Below are 24,451 nucleotides of genomic sequence, written 5' to 3'. Positions count from 1 at the left end.
GAGGCTTTGGCCTGCTGGTCAGGAGACGGGGAGCAAAGCCTTGGAGCACGCCCGCAGGGGGACAGCTCAAGCGCACCTGGGCTGTGCCGCTGCGGGCGTGCTCCAAGGCTTTGCTCCCCATCTCCCTGCAGACCAGGGAGACGGGGAGCAGCTTTTCTCGCCCCGGAGGACAGGGGTGGCAGACTGCGGCGCATCTGGGCGTCCCGCTGCTCCCGTCCTCCGGGGCGAGAAAAGCCCCGTTCATAACTGTGGATCCGACATAAGTAACTCGGGGACTGCCTGTACTTCACACAAACCATTTTTGGTTTTCTTTCCATCTCTGTTACTCAATCCTGAAATCAGTCATAAATTCCTCTGAGGATAGATTTCAAGAACTGGTTTGTTTACCCAGTGCCACTGTCACTTAATGCACAGGGACAGCTTCCCCAGCAAGCATCAGTGAGTTGAAAAATGTATTGTGAAGTGACAGTGGAAAAAATTTCAGGTCAGAGTTGAGCAGAGTTTTCTAAGAGTATCCAAAAATAATTTAAACTTAAACTACACAATTGGTCAGTGTAGTTAAATGCGGTATTCTCATTTGATTGAATAAAATTGGCTAAGTTAATGAAATCTTAATATTAGAAATCTATTTACCTATCCACTGATGTAGTATCTATCATTGTAATAGTCAGGGATTTAAAGCTAGACATAACCTCTTTTTTCCTTCCTTGTCAGCTTTAAGGAGAAATAGCTTGACGAGTTCATAAGTATTTGATTTACATTTGTGGGTGAGTGAAGTGAGTGAGTTGGTGTCTGTATATGAAAAACTTATTGAGGAAAAATAAAGTCAAAGAACTGAGCTTTGAATTTAGTTTTGAAAACGGCTACTCTTATGGTCACTTACCTTTTCTAAGGGATATGTCCATAGGCTAAATGTAGCTCCAACTTCTGTGAAAGTTTGGTATCTCAAAATCTCCTCTGTGGTCAACAGTTGCATTGTTCTAGTGAAATATAGCTTTCATGGATGGAGCAGCAATCTATCAGGTCAGTAGGGTAATTTCCATGGAGAGCTATGATTATCCCAACAGAGACCTTGAAATGGACCTTATAGTCAGTTAGCATTCAGTTCAGAGTAGAGCCTCAGGGAGACGTGTTCATGGTAGCCTATGTTACTAAGCAGATGGGCTACTGTTTTTGTACAGGGTTGAGATTTACCAGGCTGTGACTTCATTCCAAGATGAATTCTACTGCAATAATCAAGCATGAATATGCCGATCATGACTATGTATCTGACAGGATGTGGCACCATCTTTCGGGCAGCCAATACGGTAGTTAGGTGTTCTTTAGCTATCTGAGCCTTTGGTAGCATTGAGGAGTCCATAAAGACACCAAAGCTAATTTGTCAGTCGAGGACAGATGACTTCAAGAGTGCCAATGTTAAAGAGGAAGCAAGTGTTTTTGAAAAGCCTCCGTCTGACTATGAGCAACACTTCTCTCTTGCTGGATTAATTGCTAGGCATCTGTTTTTCATTCAGGTGCTGATTTCAGCTGGGCATGGATGGTACTGGTTGATGCAAAGGAGATATAGACCTACATCTCATATGAATATGGGTGACATTTCAGCCTGTGTTGTTGAATTAGCTATGGCATATAGCTGTTGAATAATATGGGAGAGAAGACAGACGCTTGTGGGAGACTAGCTGAAAAAAGGGGGGGTAGGAAGGTGGCCTTGAACTCAAGACACAGGAATCCACTGATGTGCAATATCTCAGTGCATGTCAAAGTAAAGAGAACTCCCAAAGCCACAGACCCATAATGGAGAAGACCTTTGGTCTGACCTCTGAAGTCTGCACCCAGCAATTTCAACTCTGCTGATCTTAACGAATACCGCAGATCATAGTATGAAAGGTACATCCTCTCACAGACTGTATTTAAGGTTTAACTACTAAACACACTCAAAGAATAACAATCAACCAGTGCTGATGGAGGAGTGCTGGTGTTATTGGTTCTCACAATGAAGGCCCTTGAGCAGTTAAGATGTCACCTTCTGTAATTGCAGCCTGAAAGTCATTTCCAAGAGAAGCCATCGGAAACAGGCATTATAGTACTCCAGCCTTGCCTCAAGGTCACAGAGGCATAGATCACTGTGCTGAGATCTGTCTGAAAGCAAAGGTCACACCATCAAAATAGTTTAGCGATAATAAGCTACTCTTGGAACCCAGAAAATCTCCTTCTTGTGGCTAATGTTGCTCAGCCTTCTCTCCAAATAGGGGTATTTGAAACTGTGCTGATCATCATTGTTAAGCAGGTCTCTGGAGCGGTAGCTGAATCTTGGTATTTTTCAGTCAGGCTGCTTCTCTACCTTCTGGAAATGAAGCATTCATTATAGATACAGGAAAATGGGCCACAACAATTTTACCCATGAACTGCCAGAGGCAAGAGTTCTGCGTCTGCCTATAGGAGGTGGAACTACATCAAGCTCCAGACCATCTGCAAATTATGAATAGACTCTGTCAAACTAAGCAGGGTTCGTGCCCTCTTCATCCCCTGTTGGCAGGCCCAGCCAAAGAGTTGTGGGGACCAAGGCAGTGTGACTGATCTGCATGGCCACGAGTGAGTGGCTGGGTGGGAGGGGCCGGGAGCTGGGCAGCATGGGACCCTGAGCTGCACGGCTCCCAGTAAGGGCAGCGAGTGAATGGCCGGGGCCCTGATTGCATGGGGCCCATGGCAACAGCCTCGCTCACCTTGCCCAAAGGCTGGGCCTGCATGTTGGGTGCTTGATGCAAGAGAGGGGGGTTACAGTACACTTGCTTTGACAAAGAAGATGAATAATTGCTCTCAGCACTCAGAGGAGAATCAGAATGAATCAGATGCTTCATGACCATGTAAAGATTTGCTTTATATTGCAAGGATGATTTACTGTTTCCTTTTTCCTTCTACCCCGTCTTTTCCCTGTCCCATTCCTCATGATAGCTAGACTTAGAATAGTGCAGAATAATGGATTTTCTTCTAGTAACAAGGAAGAGGCAAAATATAGTCTAGCACAATGTTATTTATGTTACAAACAGATAAAAGGAGCTGGACTGCTGTAACATGGTTCATGGGATGCTCTGGGGTATTGCAGGAGTTTATGGGTGTTGCACAGAATGTGGTTCAGCAGCATGAAAGCAGTTAAGTTAACAGATATTTTTAGATTATGTCATGTGAGGATATTGGGCAGAAATATATACAAAATCAAATGAAAAGCACAGAGAAATGTCTCCCCAGAAATTCCTTAGGTTTTCGATAGTCCACTCTCTTCCTTCAGTTTTCTGCTGATGGGATGAAAATGATCACAGGTAGTACCCAGACTACTGGCACGTTAATCTGAGTCCATAGAATCATAGGGCAGGAAGAGACCTCAGGAGGATATCGAGTCCAGCCCCCTGCCCAAAGCAGGACCAACTCCAATTAAATCATCCCAGCCAGGGTTTTGTCAAGCCAGGACTTAAAAACCTCTAGGGATGGAGATTCCACAACCTCCCTAGGTAACCCATTCCAGTGCTTCTCCTCTCTTAGGGCATGTCTATGCTACAGTGTTATTTCAAAATATCTTATTTTGAAATAGTTATTTAGAAATAGCTTATTTCAAAATAACGCGTCTACACACAAAATGCATTTCGAAATAGCATTTTGCTATTTTGAAATAATGCTTCCACACTGAGTGGACTCTGAATTGCATTTAAGACTGGCCAGAACCAGTTCCAGCAGGGCACCAGGCCAGGACTGTGTGGGGCCAGGAGGCATACCTGGGAGGTCGACAAATGCCTTTGATGTTGACCCCCACGCGTCCAGACTACCGCGCTGTGCCGACAAACAGCTGATCGGCACAGCGCAGCAGCCATTTAAATTTAAATGAAGCAGCAATTATTTAAATCACCGCTTCATTTTCCTATGTCAGGTAGCCTAATCTACATGCCTCTGGCGACAGAAGCATGTAGTCTAGACATACCCGTAGACGGATTGCTGCAAGCCTGGCTGCACTTTCTGTAGGCTGCCATCCAGGAGGTCCATCAGGGGGCTGTCAGTATCCAGGAGGCACTGCGGGAGAGCTTCCACCCTGAGGAGCACTAAGAGCCTCTCTGGTCTGCTCCACTAGGGGCTTGTGCCTCATTCCTCCCTCACGTCCTTCCACTTACCCCTCCCTAACCCCCCTTCCTGATGTCAAATAAAATACATGTATTTTCATGAACACAAGTTCTCTTTATTCAACAAAACTGGCAGGGGGGGAATGAAAGTCTGGTGAGACTGGGGAAAGGAGGTGAGAGAGGGGAGAAAAGAGAGTGGAAGGGGGAGAGGGAAACCTGGGAGGAGGGAGCTGGAAGGGGGAAGCAAGGAGAAGAAGGGGGAGGGGAAGCTCAGGGGTGGAGGTCTCGCTGGACCAACTTGATTTTCATGCAAACCTGCTCCTGGGTTTGCATGTGGCCTTTGGTGGCCAGGCTGGCAGCTATCCTGCCATAGACGGTCTCATTCCTCCGTCTAGTGTGGAGATTATGGACATGGGGGACATCCTCCCCAAACCTGAATAAGGTCCATGATCTCCACTCTGGATCAGGAAGGCGTCCATCTTCTCCGGGCCCTGGCAGGCTCTTGGGAGCTGGCAGACTGCTTCTAGGGAATGGTGGATGGCTGGCTGCCAGTGGCTTGCTGGCTCATGTTTTGGGGCTGCTGGGTCAGGGGCAGTGACTGCTGGCTCTGGGCTGGCAGGCTTGGAGCTGGTACAGGCACTGTGGCCAGAGTCTACCCCTTTTAGGGGGTCCGGGGGGCGGGGGGGATCGAGAGGAGTGTTCTTGGTTGAGGCTGGAGTGGCTGGAGGCCCCCTATTTCTAAATAAGTGTCTACATAGCACTTATTTCAAAATAACTATTTCGAATTTGGAGTTATTCCTCGTAGAATGGGGTTTACCAAATTCGAAATAAGCACTCCGCTATTTTGAATTAATTTGGAAATAGCGGTTTGGCTGTGTAGATGGTTGGAAAATTATTTTGAGATAACTTTGCTGTGTAGACATACATTTAGTGAAATAGTTTTTCCTAATATCCAACCTAGACACCCCTTCCCCCCCACACTTTAACTTATGACCATTGCTCCTTGTTCTGCCATCTGTCACCACTGAGAACAGTCTTGTTCCATCTTTTCTGGAACCTCTCTTCAGGAAGTTGAAGTTAAAGTCCATGTTGCAGTGTGCCTCTATCACTACCCGGTGTAATCAGTTTCCTGGAAAGTTTGTGTGGTCTCTTGGTCACAATCACACACCAGGGTTGTTACTCTTTCACCATGTATTTATTCATTCATTACAAAGTATTGACTAGTTCTGTGGCACCTTAGAGACTAACAAAATATATATCTAGTATCATGAGCTTTTGTGGGTAAACCCCACTTCCTCAGGCCTTATCTAATTGGGTGGTGTTTACCCACAAATGCTCGTGATATTGTATATATGTTAGTCAAGACTACTCATTTTTAAAGTTACAGACTAACACAGTTATGTCTCCAAGACTTTATACAAAGTATTTCACTGTAATGCAGCCTTACAGCAAGGGGAGATTTCCCCACAGCCTTCACTCCTCAGCCCAGACTCACTCTTGGAGCTCTCTCTTGCTTCCTGTTCTCTCCTCTTATCTCTTCCCAGTTACACTGTTAGCCCAGTGATTATCACCCTGATGCACATTATGCCCCAGCGGAAAGATTAACTGGCTCCAGGTGGACCTGCAGCTGTCTTGAGTCTGCAGCAGTGTCAGTGATCAGGGTGCTGTGGATAGTGCCCTATGCCAGCTCTGTTTATCAATGGCAGGGACAATGAATGTTGCCAGGTGGACAATTACTGAAGAAGCAAACCCGAGCAGGCTGGCAAACTATAGGAAGCTACCACAACACAAGCAAGTAAGCAATCTGAGACCATTACATTTCAATGATCTCCGTGTGCATTCTCAGTAAAATAATTTAGGCAGCCTCTACACCTTGCAAAATAGAATAGCCTTATATCAGTCCTGGTAACATACAGCATTGTGGTTGGAAAATCAGAGAACAGTATCTACCAAATGCCACCAGTGACCTACATTGCTTTTATAAGAAGATGTAGCCATCAGTATCATTTGTCCATATTTTGATTTTAGAGTTTTCACTCTTAAAATATCTGTTTTAAATGTTTTTGATTCTTTGTGCAAGTTTAATTTTTCCCACACTTGTAGCTAGCATTCCTTTTGTGTATCAGAGTCAAAGAAGCTCATTGGGAGGGATGGTATTAAGGCTGATCCAGCACCATTTGTTAAAGTTCACAAAGTGCCCATGCACTGGCAGCATTGCTGTGCTAATGAAAGCTTTGGTTACACTGATTTTTAGAAGAGGGAGAGAATTTTGATACTTTCTTGAGAAACAGTCTTTCTACTTCCTCTTCCTAGTTCTTTTAACAAGCCCCAGACTGACTTTTCAAAAGGAAAAAAAAGCGATTGCTAATAAACATAACATACAGATATAAAATCTACTGACATTAACATGGCAAATGGTAAATGATATACTAAGTAAATGTATCTTTTTAGATGTGGCCATGCAAGGTAGGTACAAAGGCCAAAATTTTGAATCCTGGGTATCTCAAATGAAGTATTTAAATGAACAGTTAGATTTTCAGGAGGGCTAAACATTGAGAGCTTCCACTGATTTTCGTAGCAGATTTGTCAGAATATGGACTGAGAGAAGTGGTGTTAGACCTTCTAGATTTGGACAAAAGACAAATAGAAATATAAAGCTACCTCCCCCAACACCATCCTATTATACATCAACCAATTGGGGTTTTGCAACTGGTTCTTTTGGAACATAGACAATTGTTATAAGCAGATGTCCAAGGATGCCAAAGTGTTAGACAAAATGATTCTCCTGACTCTGGAGTGAGCAGATTGAAATGAATTTACTAAATTGAAAGAAAATGCAATTAGGTTGGTTTGGCTGGGACATGGAGTGAATGAAAAGTAAATGCTTGAGAATAAGCAGTCACAGATGCCTAAGAGGCCTTAAATCTGTTAACTTCTGATTCATTTCCTGGGAAACTTCCAGCTTTCTGATCACTGATACATTAAGCTTTCTTCAGAGATAATAATCAAGAAAAGATACAACCATAGGCAACAATTAAAATAAATCACATTGTTCAGAATGGCTTCCTGTTCTCATCATGCGCCCAGTGCATGGCACCCTGCACAGAAATCCTGTGACTATGCAGCACCACCTTCTCTTGGCTTGGGATAGATTCACCCCAGCTTATCTGCCTACTGCTCAAGTAAAGCAAGGCCTAGGCGGTCCCAATCTCTCTTCCATCAGGTTGTAGGGGCAGCCTGTGCAGTCCTCAATGAGAATGGTGAGATGGGGCATACCCTGGGGCTATGTCTAGACTACATCCCGGTTGGCAGAGGGATGCAAATGAAGCCGGGATTTAAATATCCCGTGCTTCATTTGCGTAATCACGTAATAGAGCTTTTTTGAAAGAGCATCATTTTGAAATTGAAACCGCAATTTAGATGCGGTTCTTTCAAAAATAGAAGCCTTTTTCGAAAGATCCTATAAACCTCATTTTTGGATGTTTACAGGATCTTTCAAAAAAGCACCCCATTTTCAAAAGAACTGCGTCTAGACTGCAATTTCAATTTCAAAATAGCACTTTTTCGAAAGAGCACCATTATGTGATTATTTAAATGAAGTGCGGGATATTTAAATTCTGGCTTCATTTGCACTTTTGAAGTGCTTCATTTATATCTCTCTGCCGACAGAGGGATGTAGTCTAGACACACCCTGAGTGTCTAAGGGATGTTCTAACTCATTGTATACCTGTTCAGCCCTTTTGCCTGTGGGGTTACTGTGTGAAGACCTGGTTAAAACTGAAGGAATTGTGGAATACCCAAAAGAGCAACAGTTCAAACAATGACTCTGCCCTGGCCAGCATGAATTCCTCAGGGGCACAATATGCCAGGATGGGCATAGGGAGATGTAATTTGAATCTCTGTGCATCAGCAGGGCTGAAGTTGGCCCTACGTATCTAGCAAATTAAGTTTCTTGTTAGACAAGGTTTGTTTCTGTCACATATTGCATCTGACTCATTCCTGGAAATAACCTTAAAAAGATAAAAAACTAGCCTGTCATCCACCAGAGTGATGGTGAGCATCATCTTTGCCTGCTGTTCTGTGTCTGAACCCAAAAGAGACACAGAATAATCAGCTGTGACACAGAAAGCCTTCTCTACAGAGTGAGGGGTGGGACAGGATAAGCTCCATAGAACAAAGAAGAAAACAGGAAAAAAGCATTAGCCAAGGAAACTAGAACAAACAGATGGAGGGAAAAAATAGGCAGGAAAAAGAAAGCAGCTTAAGAACAGGAAAAAATACTCCTAGGTTTATAAGTGAATTAAATGCCTTTAAAATTTCTCTTGACAACACACATTGTAGGCAGACATGTGATCATTACATAGTTTCCCTTGATATTAAAATCATAAGCAAATGACAACACTATAGAAGTACACATCGCAATCTAAGCATAGATTCTTAATTTTCTCTTTCTGTTAAGATCAGCAAGTTCCCACAAATATCAATCACATTGAAATAATAGGAAAATTCCATCCAGCAAGTTGGAACTACTCTTTTGATCACTAGCATCTTTTTTAACTCATATGGTATTTTTTTTTCTCCCTGATTTGTTTTCTGCAACTTTTTAAACAAGAAGAATAATTCATAACTTTGATATAATTTCCATAATTGTTATATAATCTGCTAAAATTCATGAAATTTTTAGGATTTGCAAAAAATTTAATTAATGCGTCGCAGCTGTCTGAATTCTCTAACAGCCCAATCTAAATCATGTAGCAAAATGAGAGAACTCCCACTGAATTTTTTGGGCTTAAAATTGGGCTCCTAGTGATTAAATAGATCTGTGTTGACACTGCTTTGTTGCTAAAAGTCAGTGTGTGTGAATGCCATTTGTCAGCCCTTTTGGAGACAAAATCCTTCCAGTCCTTGGGGGGGAGGGGGTGATGTTTTGTCAGCAGCAGACTGCTCCAGCTGAAAAAGCATTTGTACTTTAATTTGCCATGGCAAACCTTTGTCATTCATGGTGTGGGGCTTAAGCACCCATGAATGATGAACAGTTTTTGTTGATCAAGTGCAAGTCTAGACATATCCTCAGACTTAAGTCTCTCTGAGGCAGAGAATGTGTATCTGTCTGTTGACTGCAAAACATCATGTGCCTTTATGACACTGTCCAAATGCTTTGTAGTAATAATAATGGACAAATCCCGGTGCATTCCCGCTCACTGTTAAAAATGTGACATTGCTTTTGCTTTTATTTAGCACAACAATGGAGAGTGCATGTTAAAACTGCCAGAGATTCACCAACACCACAGAAGTGTAGAAGAACCCTTGTGATTTATGGCTCAAAGGGCAAAAGTGGCAGCCTTCTCCTTTCTCCACCAAGCCCAGGATATGTGTGCTTTCTACCCAGAGCGACGGATGAATTCCTTGTAAGTCATCAAATGCAATACTGCACTGAAATGATAATGACATTCTGCTTTAGCTAAAGGATATATTTGAAATGCTACTCTGGTTGCTATAAATATAGTTATTTACCAAGAAGGAATGATATAACTTCAGATCTTGAGACATTTTCTTCTTGCAACCCTGCTCAACAATCTTTAGTTATTGTGTTCACAACCCACTGTAATGCCATCATATTCCAATGGGTTTCAATAATGTAAATTCGCATGATAATCTTATTGATAAACTAGGCAAATATAACTTAGATAGGGCCACGATAAGGTGGGTGCATAATTGGCTGGATAACCGTAGTCAGAGAGTTGTTGTTAACGGTTCTAAATCCTGCTGGAAAGGGATAACAAGTGGAGTTCCTCAAGGGTCTGTTTTGGGACCCGTACTATTCAATATCTTCATCAATGATGTAGATATTGGGATAGAGAGTACTCTTATTAAGTTTGCAGATGATACCAAACTGGGTGGGGTTGCGACTTCTTTGGAGGATAGGGACATAATTCAAAATGACCTTAGCAAGTTAGAGAAATGGTCAGAGGTAAACAGGATGAGGTTTAATAAAGAGAAATGCAAAGTGCTCCACTTAGGAAGGAACAATCAGTTCCATACATACAAGATGGGAAGCGACTGTCTAGGAAGGAGCATGGCGGAAAGGGATCTAGGGGTCATAGTGGACCACAAGTTGAATATGAGTCAACAGTGTGATGCTGTTGCAAAAAAAGCAAATATGATTCTAGGTTGTATCAACAGGTGTGTTGTAAGCAAAACTCGTGAAGTCATTCTGCCGCTCTACTCTGCACTAGTTAGGCCTCAGCTGGAGTACTGTGTCCAGTTCTGGGCGCCACATTTCAAGAAAGATGTGGAGAAATTGGAAAGGGTACAGAGAAGAGTGACAAGAATGATTAAAGGTCTAGAGAACATGACCTATGAAGCCAGGCTTCATGAACTGGGCTTGTTTAGTTTGGAAAAAAGAAGATTAAGGGGGGACATGATAGCGGTTTTCAAATATCTAAAAGGGTGTCACAAGGAGGAAGGCGAAAATTTGTTCCTCTTGGTTTCTGAGGACAGGACAAGGAGTAATGGGCTTAAAGTGCAGCAGGGGAGGTTTAGATTGGACATTAGGAAAAAATTCCTAACTGTCAGGGTGGTCAAATATTGGAATAAATTGCCAAGGGAGGTGGTGGAATCTCCCTCTCTGGAGATATTTAAGAACAGGTTAGATAGACATCTGTCAGGGATGGTGTAGACGGAGCTTGATCCTGCCTTGAGGGCGGGGGGCTGGACTCGATGACCTCTCGAGGTCCCTTCCAGTCCTATTATTCTATGATTCTATGAAATCATCAAGGAATGAGAGTCCTTTCTTGTACTTTACAGCATGTGCTGCTTATTGCCTTGTTTTTTTAAAAAGTTCTCTTAATCATGTTAACTCTGAAATCCTGGGTAATTTGCAATTGTCTGTAATGTGTAAAGTATCATGCTCTAATGCTCTGCTATGCTGGTCACAAGCCAGTAGACCATGGTCACAAGCCAGTAGACCATGGTTCCTTTCATAGTCAATCACTGTGTTTGGTCACTAAATGTCCAGCAGTACAGCCGGGCTATGGTAGGCTTCCTGCCTACCCAGACCCCATGCTACTCCCGGACCAGCACCTCCCTGTGGCCCCTGAGGGTTGTTAGGAGGCAAGGGGTCTCTGTGTGCTGCTCCTGCCTGCAGGCATTGTCTCCACACAGTTGGGTACAGCAGGGCACAGGTTATCCAACAAGTTCTTGGACTTCATTAGAGTCAAATTTTTATTTCAGAAGGTAGAGAAAGCTACTGGGGGGTGGGGAACCGGTTCTAGAATTGATTTTAACAAATAGGGAGGAACTGGTTGAGAATTTGAAAGAGGAAGGCAGCTAGGGTGAAAGCAATCATGAAATAGCAGAGTTCGTGAGTCTAAGGCTGAGGTGGGGAACCTCAGGCCTGGGAGCCAGATGTGGCCGTCGGCTTGCCTGGATCCAGCCCCAGAGGCTCAGGACCCATCCCCAGCATTGGGAAGCCCATGTTGGCACTCCAGCTCCTGCTCCACTTCCCCCTGGGGGCTGGAGCACACAAAATCTATTAGGCTGGGCTCCTCAAGCTCTGGAGTGCAAGGGGAATGTGGGGAGTATCTTGCTCCTTCTCAGCCAGGGGCCACAATGAGGGTTTTTTTCCGCTTCTCACTTGTGTGCAGCTCTCAACTGATTTTTCTGTGGGTCCCAACCCCCCAAAAGGGTTCCCCACCTCTGGTCTAAGGCATGGTAGGAAGGATTTATAGAGGGCAGACTTTAGCAAACTGAGGGTGTGTCTAGACTACATGCCTCCTTCGACGGAGGCATGTAGATTAGCCAGATCGGAAGAGGGAAATGAAGCCGCGATTAAAATAATCGCGGCTTCATTTAAATTTAAATGGCTGCCCCGATCTGCCGATCAGCTGTTTGTCGGCAGATCGGGGGAGTCTGGACGCGATGCCCCGACAAAGAAGCCTTTCTTCATCGACACAGGTAAGCCTCGTGAAACCAGGTTTACCTGTGTCGATGAAGAAAGGCTTCTTTGTCGGGGCATCGCGTCCAGACTCTCCCGATCTGCCGACAAACAGCTGATCGGCAGATCGGGGCAGCCATTTAAATTTAAATGAAGCCGCGATTATTTTAATCGCGGCTTCATTTCCCTCTTCCGATCTGGCTAATCTACATGCCTCCGTCGAAGGAGGCATGTAGTCTAGACACACCCTTAGAGAGCTGGTAGGTAAGATCTAAGAGGAAGCAAGTCTAAGAGGAAAAACAATTGAAGACAGTTGGCAGTTTTTCTGTTTACAGAGTTCACATTTAGGCAGTTTTTCTGAGACATTATTAAAAGCACAAGAGCAAATTATCTCACTCTGTAGGAAAGATAGGGAGTATGGTGAAAGATCACCCTGGCTCAACCAGGAGATCTTCAATCATCTAAAAATGAAAAAGAATCCTACAAAAAGTGGAAATTATATTCATCAAATTAAAAAGGATGAATATAAACAAATAGCACAAGTATGTAGGAGCAAAACTGGTAAGGCCAAGGCACAAAACGAGTTCAAACTAGCTAGAGACATAGAGGGTAGCAAGAAAATATTCTACCAACACATTAGAAGTAAGAGGAAGACCAAGAATAGGTAGGCCAGGTTCTCAATGGGGGGGGGGGATATAAAATGTGGTACTTACTGACTTCTTTGTTTCATTTTTCACCAAGAAGGTTGGTGGCGATTTGACAGCTAACACAGTGAATACCAGTGAAAATGAGATTGAATCAGAAGCTAAAATAGGAAAAGTACAAATTAAAAAATGACTCTAGACAAATTAGATGATTTCAAGCCAACAGTGACTGATGAAATGCATTCTAGAATACTCAAGGAGCTGACAGAGGAGATATTTGAACCATTAGCAATTATCTTTTCAAGGGCACAGAAGAAGGGAAAAATACCAGAAGACTGGAAAAGGGAAAATATAGTGCCCATCTATAAAAAGGGAAATAAGAACAGCCCAGGGAATTACAGACCAGTTTTCGACACAGGAAGGTTGGCAGGGGCTGCTCTTTTGTTGACTGAATCTAGTATTCCCATCCTTATTGAGTACCGGCTTCGACAGGAAAGTGCTCGGAGGTTGATTTATCACATCTAAGAAGGTCACCATGTGGTGAATCTGGAAGCCTTTAGACCTTTCATGAGTGCAGGGGACTGGACTTGATGATTTTTCAAGGTCCCTTTCAGGCTTATGATTTTATGTTCTTGTGTCCTGCAGTACTGAGGTCTGTCTTAGGCTGTGCCATTCTTAGTGTTAGACTGTGCCACTGAGATACAGCCAGTAGCCAAGACAGAGGGGAAAGGAAGGCTGTGCACCTCAGTACACTGCTCAGGCAAGGGTACTCCACTGCAGGAGGAGGCCTGGCACATTGTCCAGGCAGCAAGCCAGCATGGTGGCCTCACTCTCAGCCTTTCCCACATCCCCTCAGTCCCATATACTGAACCTCCCCCCCCCCATCCCTCTCCTGGCTTCTGCAACTCTCACACCTCCCAACCCCCTGCCCTGAGCCCCCTGCACTCCATCCTGCATTTACATTTCTTACAGGTATTGCTGTATCGAAACCCCTCTGCCCTGAGTGCCCCCTCAGGAAGGAGTTGCAAGATGACAGTACCTGCAAGAAATGTAAGTTACTTTTGCCTCTGCCGGAGGACGGTAGGATGATGAAAAGAGACTTCTTGAAGCATCTGGGATGGGGGAAGCAGCTTCATACCAAACTTGAAACTCTTCTGTGGCCTTAGGTCTAGGAAATGATTGGAGTCTCAAAGGAGAAAAAGTCCTGTCCCCTCCCCCTGGAACGCATCCATCTCCAAGGAGGATATTATCTAGCTATGAAAATACTCAGAAAAGCCTCAGACATTCACAGGTGTTACTGCTTGCTATTTGGAATTCATATCTTGCTCTCTCTAATTTTATGGGATCTAGTATTTTAAGTGTGTGTGTTTAGGGAGGCAGGGCTGGGAATGTAGTGTGAGATACAATATCTGTCCCCGTCCCTTCCTTCAGATCGTTGAGGACGGAGAGGTTTGGACTGTATGTCCAAGGGACATGAATGGGGCTTTGCTTCTTCTCTGGACTTCATTAAAGTGGCCTCCACTTTTCCACAGTGAGCACATTTCAGTATGGTGCCACACTGACAGCTTTCTGAGTGCATTTCCATTCTTCTGATTGGCTTAGTTTTAGGGAGACATGGTATATTTTCCCTTTGGCTGTTCATGTCCTTGGTTCTGTTGCTGTGTGTCAAAACTTTAATATTTTCTGAAAGTGTTTTTGCTGTTCATGAAGGTTTTTCTTTTTGCAATATGAGTCACTGTATTTTACAAGCATTGTTGCATTTTAAGTAAATCAGAGGAGCAGGCCTAATTTTAAAAAGTGGTTGGTGTTTCATGGCAATTTTTGAAAACCATTCTCTTTAGAACAATTCAACTGATATAGTTTCTGTTGTTCTTTTCCTTTCCTACTTATTTCTAAGAACATTTGAATAAACACAGGATCTTTGTTTTATAAGTGAGTTCATCTTGCTCTCATTTGTGGCAGCACAGTTGTTTACTGTGAGAATGATTATGATGCCACAATGAACAGAGAGCTTTGAATTCTGATGAACACTTAGCAGAAGATGAACTCTTAATAGAACAAAAATTATGGTTTTACACAATGTCTTCAGTAATTCAGTGCAGTGAGGAAGAACTATAGGTAATGTAGCACATGCAAGATTAATTGTTTTGACACAATGGGCTTAATGTTGACCTCAGAAATCTATGTAAATCTGCATATTGCTCATTTACATGCACACTTATGTGCACATCCTGGCAAGAGCGTGTGTAGCTTCCTGATTTTCCAGGTGCACCCACAGAAGTTTGCCACAAATGCATGCATACCTAGAAGCTGATAATCATGTCCAAACATGATCTCTGACAATAACTGATCCCAGTACTCTTTATAGCAGGCTTTATAGTTCAATACTGTTATCTGGTCCCCTCTCAGTTGTTTTTTTTTCTTTCTCAAGACTTAAATATGTCCAGATTTTTAACATTTGCTCCTATGTTTTTAAAACCTTTTATCATTTTTGTTCCTCTCCTCTGGACTTTCCTTATTAGGTCCATATCTTTCCTAAAGTGGGCTGTCCAGAATTGGACATGTTACTCCAGCTGAAGCCAAGTAGAAGGGAATAAATATTTCCTATTTCTTACATATGCCACTCCTGTGAATAAACCCCAGGATTTATGTGGTGATGCCCTCTGACACAGCTGGGAGAGTTGGGGGAAAGAGCATGAGAGGAAAACAACAACAAACACACATACTAAGGAAAACGAAAGTGTGAGATTTAAAGGGGTAGTTTAAAACTGTAATTTTATTTTAACATGACTAAAAATAATTAGTTCAGAGAAACAAAAAATGGTAGGCCAGCTGATTAAGTGTTTCTCCTTCTGCCAACTCAAGGGGTACGTCTAAACTACATGGCTCCATTGATGGAGCCATGTAGATTTGTTTGTTTGGCAAAGTCAAATGAAGCCATGATTTAAATGATCGCGGCTTCATTTAAATTTACATGGCTGCCGCGCTGAGCCGACAAACAGCTGATCAGCTGTTTGTCCACTCAGCACGCTAGTCTGGACGCTCCCCTGCCGACATCAAAGCCCTTTGACGGCAGCCCAGGTAAACCTCATCCCACGAGGAATAACGGGGCTGCCGACAAAGGGCTTTGATGTCGGCAGGGGAGCATCCAGACTAGCGCGCTGAGCGGACAAACAGCTGATCAGCTGTTTGTCGGCTCAGCGCAGCAGCCATGTAAATTTAAATGAAGCCGCAATCATTTAAATCGCGGCTTCATTTGACTTTGCCTATGTGTCTAATCTACTTGCCTCTGATGACAGAGGCATGTAATCTAGACACAGCCCAAGGTATGGATCCTAGCACTTAGTCACAAGGTTTATTTTTACATATCTTAGGGACACCATGAGCAAGACTATGCAAAGGCCAAAACGACAGTGGCATTTAAAAAAAAACTAGTTACATTCATGGAGGATAGGTCCCCCATTAGCTAAGATGGTCAGGGATGCGCCTCTAGACTTTGATTGTCTCTATCCTCTGATTGCCAGAAACTGGGAATGAGTGACAGGGGATGATCACTTAATGGCTACCTGTTCTGTTCATTCTCTTTGAAGCAACTGACATTGGCTATTATCTGAAGACAGGACACTGGGCTAGGTGCACCATTGGTCTGATGCAGCATGGCCATTCTTGACAATAATTAATCATGATTGTTGCAATATTAAAAGAAAGCATTAAACAAAACAACAGAAAACTGTGAACACAAATAATAAATTGGTTACTTTTATTACAGTCTCTTCAGTGTGTATCTCTGTAGAGAAGAGATTATACCCTTGAGAATGAGTTGCTTCTCAAGGTGTTTTTCTCTTGGGAGGAGAAGACTAAAGTGTACTATTTCCCAAAAATATTGTTTTCAGTTTTAATATTTTATTAGATTCTTAAAACTATTTATGTGTGCAGATTTTTGTTTAAGGGCAAAAGTAGATTATTAATAATAATCTAAACAGTATATAGTTGGGCAAAGCAAGCAGTCCTACCTAAAACCTATGCTATCAAAGAAGATATTTAAATTAGTTACATAGAAAAGAGCCAGTTATGACTATTAACAATCATAAATCCAGTTATGTCCCATTGTTTCCCTGTTTCTCAATGTTTAGTTCCTGTCTCCTCTCCAGGAGTATATGGTCTAACCATTTGATGATTACAAAGAGAAAATGTTAGCCCTTTTAATTGCAACAGCATTTTAGCGATGAGGAGTCCTGTGGCACCTTATAGACTAACAGGATATTGGAGCATAAGCTTTCGTGGGCAAAGACCCACTTCGTCAGATGCATATCACATGCATCTGACGAAGTGGGTCTTTGCCCACGAAAGCTTATGCTCCAATAAATCTGTTAGTCTATAAGGTGCCACAGGACTCCTTGTCGCTTTTGCAGATCCAGAGTTACATAGCTACCCCTCTGATACTTAACAGTATTTTAATATTCCAAAAGCACAGTGAGAGTTTTAAATCCAATCCCATGGCAGTATTTGAGTTAACTTCCCACCAATCCATGTTAAAGTCTTGGAGAGGTTCTTTGGGGGTTGGTTTCTATTTGAATCTTTCTCTGGCTTTCTTATCTGTTGCAACTTGCTTGGGGAAATGTGATTCTGGAGCAGGAAAGTAGAGGGGATGAGTGAGGAATATTCTCTTCGCTGTTTTATACCCCTCAGGGTACGTCTACACTACAGCGCTAGTTCGAACTAACTTAGTTCGAATTAGTTAATTCGAACTAAGCTAGTTCGAACTAGCGCATCTAGAACTAAAAACTAGTTCGAACTAGCGTTTTGCTAGTTCGAACTAGCGCGTCCACACTGATTGGACGCAGGGGGGCATTTAAGGGCAGCTGAAACCGGTTCTGGCAGGGCATCAGGTCAGCAGTTGCTTTGTGTGGCTGCTGTCTGAGGCTATCTGAGGCTCGTGCTTAAAGGGACCCCCCTGGACAGCCGGTTCTCAGCTTTCCCTGCTTGCTTGCCAACCTCGCCGAGGGACAGCAAAGCATCGGTCTCTGTGCCCGTCTGTGTCGGTGCTTCCCTTCGGGGGGGACCGCCGCAGGTGGCAACATGGAGCCACGGCTCGCCCTGCACCTTCTGGTGCACGTTCTGGACTTGCTGCTGCAAGCCTGCCACCAATGGCTCGAGGCTGCCTGGCACCACCTGGGGAACGTCAGCCCCCTGCCTCTCCACCTGGCCGTCCTGGGGGCCGTGGAGGAGCCGCGGCGGCGCCCCGGCACCGGCGTGCCCCGCCGCATCTGGCGTCTGGACACCAGCAGCGACTGGTGGGACCGCATCGTCCTGGAGCACTGGGACGACCGACAGTGGACCCAGAACTTTAGGATGAGGAGGGACACCTTCCTGGAGCTCTGCGAGTGGCTCGCCCCTGCCCTGCAAAGAAGGGACACTCGCATGAGGCCCGCCATCCCCCTCCAGAAGCGGGTGGCCATCGCCCTCTGGAAGCTCTCCACGCCGGACAGCTACCGATCCGTCGGGAACCAGTTCGGCGTGGGGAGATCCACTGTCGGAGCAGTGCTCATGCAGGTACGGCGCTCGTCGGCCACCGAGCCGGGGGGGAGGGGGGCTGCGAGGAGGGGATGGGCCACCCCAGGGACAAAGGGGGGGGCGGGAGGAGGCGAAGGCGCCCCGCACCGGAGAGGTCGGGCTGTCCCGGCCGTACTACACGCCGCCAGGGGGGTTGCTTCCGGGAGTGGGGCGCGGGGCACTGCCAGGGCACGCACGCTCCCAGCCACCCGGGCGCCCCACTGATTGACGCTTTGCTGTGTCTCTCTCCGCAGGTGGTCAAGGCCATCAACCGGGTGCTGCTCCGCAGGGTGGTCCGCCTCGCCGACCCGGACGCCGTCATCCGGGGATTCGGCGCCCTCGGCTTCCCCAACTGCGGGGGGGCCATCGACGGGACGCACATCCCCATCCGTGCCCCGGAACACCAGGCGTCCCGGTACGTCAACAGAAAGGGGTACTTCTCCGTCATCCTGCAGGCCGTGTGTGACCACCGGGGACAGTTCACGGACATCAATGTGGGCTGGTCCGGCAAAGCACACGACGCACGGGTGTACCGGAACTCCTCCGTGTGCCAGCGGCTGCAGGACGGGACCTTCTTCCCCGACCGCCACATCAGGGTCGGGGACGTGGACATGCCCGTCTGCCTGGTGGGGGATGCCGCCTACCCACTGCAGCCGTGGCTCATGAAGCCCTACACGGGGCACCTCAATCCCTCCCGCCAGGCCTTCAATAACAGGCTGAGCAGGGCCCGCATCGTGGTGGAGGGGGCCTTCGGGCGACTGAAAGCCCGCTTTCGATGCCTCCTCACCCGTCTGGACCTGGCCGAGCACAACATCCCTCCCGTGGTGGCGGCATGTTGTGTGCTCCACAATTTGTGTGAGCGGAAGGGGGAGGCTTTCTTGCCAGCCTGGATGGCTGAGGCTGACCGCATGGCTGGACACTACGGTCAGCCCCGCACCGCCGCCGTCCGGGAAGCCCAGCGGGGGGCCATCCGGATCCGGGAAGCCCTGCGGGAGAGCTTCCAGGTGGAGGAGGAGGAGGACTGACCTCTCCCTGCATGCCCCACCGGGGCCTTCTTCCACCCTACCCCCCCCTTCCCCTTTCCCCTCCCTATCTACTGTACAATAAAGACACCTGGTTTTCAAACAAAAACGTCTGTTTATTTCAGAGAACTGGGGTGGGGGAGGGAGGAATGAAGGTGGGAGAAGGGAGGGGGAAACCTGGGACAAGGGAGCTGGAAGGGGAGGGGAGGGAAGGGAGGAAGGGAAAGGAAAGCTCAGGGGTGGGAGTCCGGCTGCCTCTCCCGTCTCGCCACACTGCGGGTCCGGGGGCGTCGGTGGGGAATGGTTGTGGAGGGGGGGGCAGAGAGGACAGGGGGTGTGGAGGAAGCAGGAGCGGAAGCAGGAGGAGCAGGGGGAGCAGGGGGAGCAAGAGGGGGAGAAAGAGGGGGAGCAGGGGGAGCAAGAGGGGGAGCAAGAGGGGGAGCAGGGGGAGGAGGAAATGGAAAGCGGTCCAGCAGGCTCTGGAGGTGGCCTCGCAGGGCACGGCCCTGCTCCTCCAGGGCCTCCAGACTCCTCTGGCGCAGCCTGAGGTCCTCCTGGACCCAGTGGTCCTGGAGACGGAGCTGTCGGTCCAGGAACCGGAGATGCCGCCTCTGGTAGTCCTCCTGGTTCCTGGCTGTCCTGCTTGCCCGGGCGCGGGCGGCTGCTGCAGGCGGTGTGGTGCGCCCTGCAGGCCCCGGTGCTGCAGCTGTGGTGCAAGAAGACCAGCGGTCAATTACCCCAGGGGCCCAGGTGTGTGAAACCCAGCTCCCCTCTGCAAGGCCAGGGCCCCTGCAGGATCCCCAGCTGCTGCTCCGTGGTGGGCAAGGCCCAGGCGCACGGTCCCGGGGCTCCCTCTCGCCTCAGCCCCCCGTACACATAAGGGGAACACGAGGGTACTCACAGGTGGACGCCTCCCCGGCCTCTGATGATGCAGGCGAGCGGCTCTGTGGGGTGCCTCGGGGGTCCCGGGTCCTGGGAAGGCTGGCGGCAGGCTCCTGGCTCTCAGAGCCCTCCTCCTCCTCCTCCGTCTCCAGGAGCGGTCCCTCTGCCCCGGGGTCAATCACGTCCCGGGGGGCAGGGACGGCATGAGGCCCCAGGATGCGGTCCAGGGCATGGAAGTGGGGGCAGGCCTCCGGGTCAGCCCCTGGCAGGCAGGCCCGGGAGTAGGACTGCCGCAAGTCCTTAATTTTGCAGCGCACCTGCTCCCGGCTGCGCTGGTGGCCCCTGGCGGCCAGACTGGCAGCCATGCGTCCATAGACGGCCGCGTTCCGGTGGCTAGTGCGGAGATCGTGGACATTGGAGGCTTCCCCCCAAACCTCGATGAGGTCCACGATCTCCGCACTTGACCAGGCGGGCGCCCGCCTTTTGCGCCCCCGGGCAGGCTCCCGGGAGCCGCCAGGCTGGTCGTGGGGAGCAGTGGAGGGCTGGGAACCCTCGGATGGCTGGCTCATTGTGTGGCAGGTGCAGGCTGTGCAGGCACGGGTGCTTGCAGCCTTGCAACTGGCACAAAGTGAGTAGCCAGCCCGTGGCCCTTTAAGGGCTCCGGGGCCGGGAGGGGGGCAATAGAGTTTCCCTGGTGTTGGCCAGAGTGGCCACCAGGGAAACCTGGGAAGCCTTAGCCTCCCACTAGTTCGAACTAAAGGGCTACACAGCCCTTAGTTCGAACTAGCTAGTTCGAACTAGGCGTTAGTCCTCGTAAAATGAGGTTTACCTAGTTCGAACTAAGCGCTCCGTTAGTTCGAATTAAGTTCGAACTAACGGAGCGCTAGTGTAGCGCCTAGGAAAGTTAGTTCGAACTAACGTCCGTTAGTTCGAACTAACTTTGTAGTGTAGACATACCCTCAGCTTCCCATTTTCATGAAATTATAGGCAAACTCTCCTCTTTCCAGCTTGTTTGGTTTCAGCATTAGTTGCTATCATCCATTCATTGGCTTCATGACTTTGGAGTTGTCTTAGGTGACACTTTCAGGTTCTAAATATGCAGTCTGCTTAATGAATATGCAACATTTCATAATTGCCTTTGCTCTTCTTGTGGCAGGAAGACATCAGATAACTTTCAAAGCTACTTTTAATTCATTCTTTTTATTCAGTCCTTTCTCTGAGAGATTCTTTCTGTTTTGTTAGAGTTTGACAGGAAATGAAATTCTGTCTTCAAAAATCCAAACACTTTTCTGTTCTTTACATAAGAGCTTTCAGTTCCAAAAGCAGTCATATAAAATTAAACAGATTTTTACAAAAATCTTTAGCTTAAGCTGTTGATTTTACATGACACTTTTTGGAATGATGATTTTCTTGTTTTCCTGAGCTGGGTGACAGATTACTTGCATGCTGCCCATAATCAATTAATTCCCATTAATATAAATATTCTGTAATAAAGTGGTTTCTTATATTAGTAACCAGTTATAACATCAAATGATTTTGCCATATTTGTATGTAAACATGTTATTCCTATAACAATTATTTGACAACTAGTATATGAAGGTGTGCATTTAGATACAAAATATTTGCAACTATACATCTCAAAAGAAGTTTGCCCTTTTCAATGTTTAAGACATAAACAATAGTTAATTTTCAACTACACTAACTTTTTCCACAGTTTCAAAAACAGAAGCAGAGATAGCTGTCCCTTTCTCCACCCCTGCTGGCCCACTGGGGTTATATCTGTTCCAGTCCCCATCTCTGGCTCCTTGCTACCTTCCTGTGGTCATTCTACAATATAATTCCCTCCTACCAGACTCCTCCCTTTCCATTTTATGAGAAACAATCAAATTCCAGGCACATTGAATCTAGACAATAGAAGACTAGAAATGGGATGTACATTTTTAACAGTGAAAATAATTAACCATTGGTACAACTTGCCAATGTTTACAGTGCAATCATGGGCAATTTTAAAATATACTCTGGTTCAAAAAGGAATTAATTCAAGGAAGTTCTGTGGTCTGGATTATGCAGGAGATCAGACTGAATAATAACAATTGCTCATTCTGACCATAGAACCTATGAAAGTGGATCTGGACAAACAATCAAAAATAGATTTATTGTAATAAATAAATCCATGTTTTTTGATAATATGATTTGTTTCAGTTGTACTGGCATCCCTTTTTGGTTTTGGTTTAGTTTTGTCAAATGCTGTAGGCTCATGGAAGAGCTGCTAAGCTTAATAGAATTCATATATTTATCCCTTTCCCAATCCTCTGCATCTTTCTTTTTCTTACATTATGAGCTTTTCTGGGCATGTATTATATTTTTATTATGTAGTTGTAAAGCACCTAGCACGCTGTGCATGAAACTGAAATACAAATAATAATCATATGGGAAGTGGCACTTTATATGTTTTCTGTGGAAAGGGTCACTGCTTAGCACATCAGAGGATTTCCAGAGCTCTGATACAGAGGCAATGACATGAATTTGACAACACCCTTTGTAGCTAAGATCACACATGCATGCACCCATCTGTAGTAGGGTCGACTCACAGCCGCAGCACCTCTTGCTGGTTATTCCAGCTTGATTTATAGTGTGCACTGCTTTCTGACCAGTGTTTCACCCATTGTCGCTCCACTCTCTCCATCCTCTGGTTCTGGACCTGCATAGCTCCCTGGACCACAGTGCCATCTTCAGGACACTGCCCTCTGGCAGTGCCCACTACTCTGCCCTGCCCCCTTTTGGGTGTATCAGCAATCCTCAGTCTTTCAGGACCAAAGTCTAGCCCCTTGCCTCAGAGGCAAGCTGCAGCCTGTATAGGCCATGCTCACATGTGGCCAGGTGTGGTGCAAGGGGAGGACCCCGGCCTGCCCACTACTCTGGGTCCCAGACAAGAGACCCTGTGGCAACAGCCTTGTCCTGACATCCTTCACTCCCCTTACCTGCCCTCAATGTTCCTTGGGCCACTTTCCTATAACCTACTGCAACATGCTTTATGTGAAGGTGACAAAGAATTAGAGTTAAGGTGTGCATCCAGATAATAGCTTAACTATTCTAGCACTGATTCCTCTGAAGAAATCTTGTATGGGCCAGAAAGGAAAAGGCTTAAAATACTGCAAATTTACCTAAGCTTCTTTTATCTGGTACCTTTGTCTTAGAGGTTTAAAGCCATCTCAGTGGCTTGTTCAAAGCCATCTCTTGATTGTAAGAGTTAAGCTCTTTCAGTCATGGGACAACAGCAATATCTATTGCTCAGTATGTGACCAATCACAACTAACCATAGCTCAAATTTCAAGCACCAACTCTAGAATGCTTGGTTCAAACTGCGATTAATTGAGAGAGGAAAAAAAATGTGACAAAATTAATTAGCAAACGTTGAATCATGAATAAATATGAGGAAAGAGTATTCTGCTTGCAAATATTCCACCAGATGAGGAAAGTGCTGCACTGCTAAGAATTATTTGCTCAGTTCTACTTAGGTCATTTTTCATTAATTTGAAGCTAAGAGGGATCAGAAGGTGCAGAAAGACAATTTTTGGATCCAGTTCTAAAATAGATAGGTGATCATGGTAAGTTGCTCAGGAGATGTTAGAATTGATGTAATAAAAATGTGCATTCTGAGGGTAGACCAAAAAACTAGAACAGAAAAAAAAAGGATAATGATGACTGAATTAGATAAAAAAAAGGAAAGAAATGTCTGGTGAATTCAATTGAGGTTACCCAGTGTAGTTTAATTCAGTAGATCAGGAAAAAGTCTGGCTGCAGATGTTTTCTGGTTGGAGGCATAGTCATAGTGTTAATTGAAATCATGAATATGGGAAATGAAGGGGAAACAATGGTTTTAGAGTAGTAACACTTTACACAGTCGTGAAATTTTCTCTGAAATTGGCTTATTCTATCATACATCTACCGTGTATGTTGTCTGCACATTTGCTGCAAGGAATGCAATATATACCCTTTACAGGGTCACTAGAAATTTTTTCAAGAATTTAAAAGCTTAGAAGGCTGCAGGTTTGAGTAACAGAAGACAAGGATGTAAGGTCAGAGTGACCCTATTTACCTATGCTGAATGTGGGACACCTGGTAAAATTATTCGTGTTCAATGGCAAACAATAAGAACTATGCAGTACAAACTAGCACAGGGAGAGGTGACACACACTCTCATAAACCTTTGGACCAATCCAATCCAACCCTGCCTACCCAGTGCTCTCCATTTTCTATGCCTGGATGGATCTCCAGGACAGACTCAACTCTTCTGGTACCTGGCAC

At 45.8% G+C, this 24,451-nt stretch overlaps 1 protein-coding gene across 6 annotated transcripts in view; it reads left to right on the top strand.

The window, feature by feature from the left end:
• Positions 1-24,451, top strand: part of RP1 (RP1 axonemal microtubule associated) — a 334,459-nt gene that overhangs the window by 190,384 nt on the left and 119,624 nt on the right. For all 6 annotated transcript variants that reach the window (XM_075920698.1, XM_075920699.1, XM_075920700.1 and 3 more), the window contains one exon: positions 9,345-9,514. In XM_075920698.1, the coding sequence (XP_075776813.1) occupies positions 9,345-9,514 (170 nt within the window). The remainder of the gene's footprint in view (positions 1-9,344; positions 9,515-24,451) is intronic.

Source organism: Pelodiscus sinensis, chromosome 2 (assembly GCF_049634645.1).
Source record: "Pelodiscus sinensis isolate JC-2024 chromosome 2, ASM4963464v1, whole genome shotgun sequence".
Classification (NCBI taxonomy): Eukaryota; Metazoa; Chordata; order Testudines; family Trionychidae; genus Pelodiscus; species Pelodiscus sinensis.
This window is presented reverse-complemented; position numbering and strand designations above follow the sequence as displayed.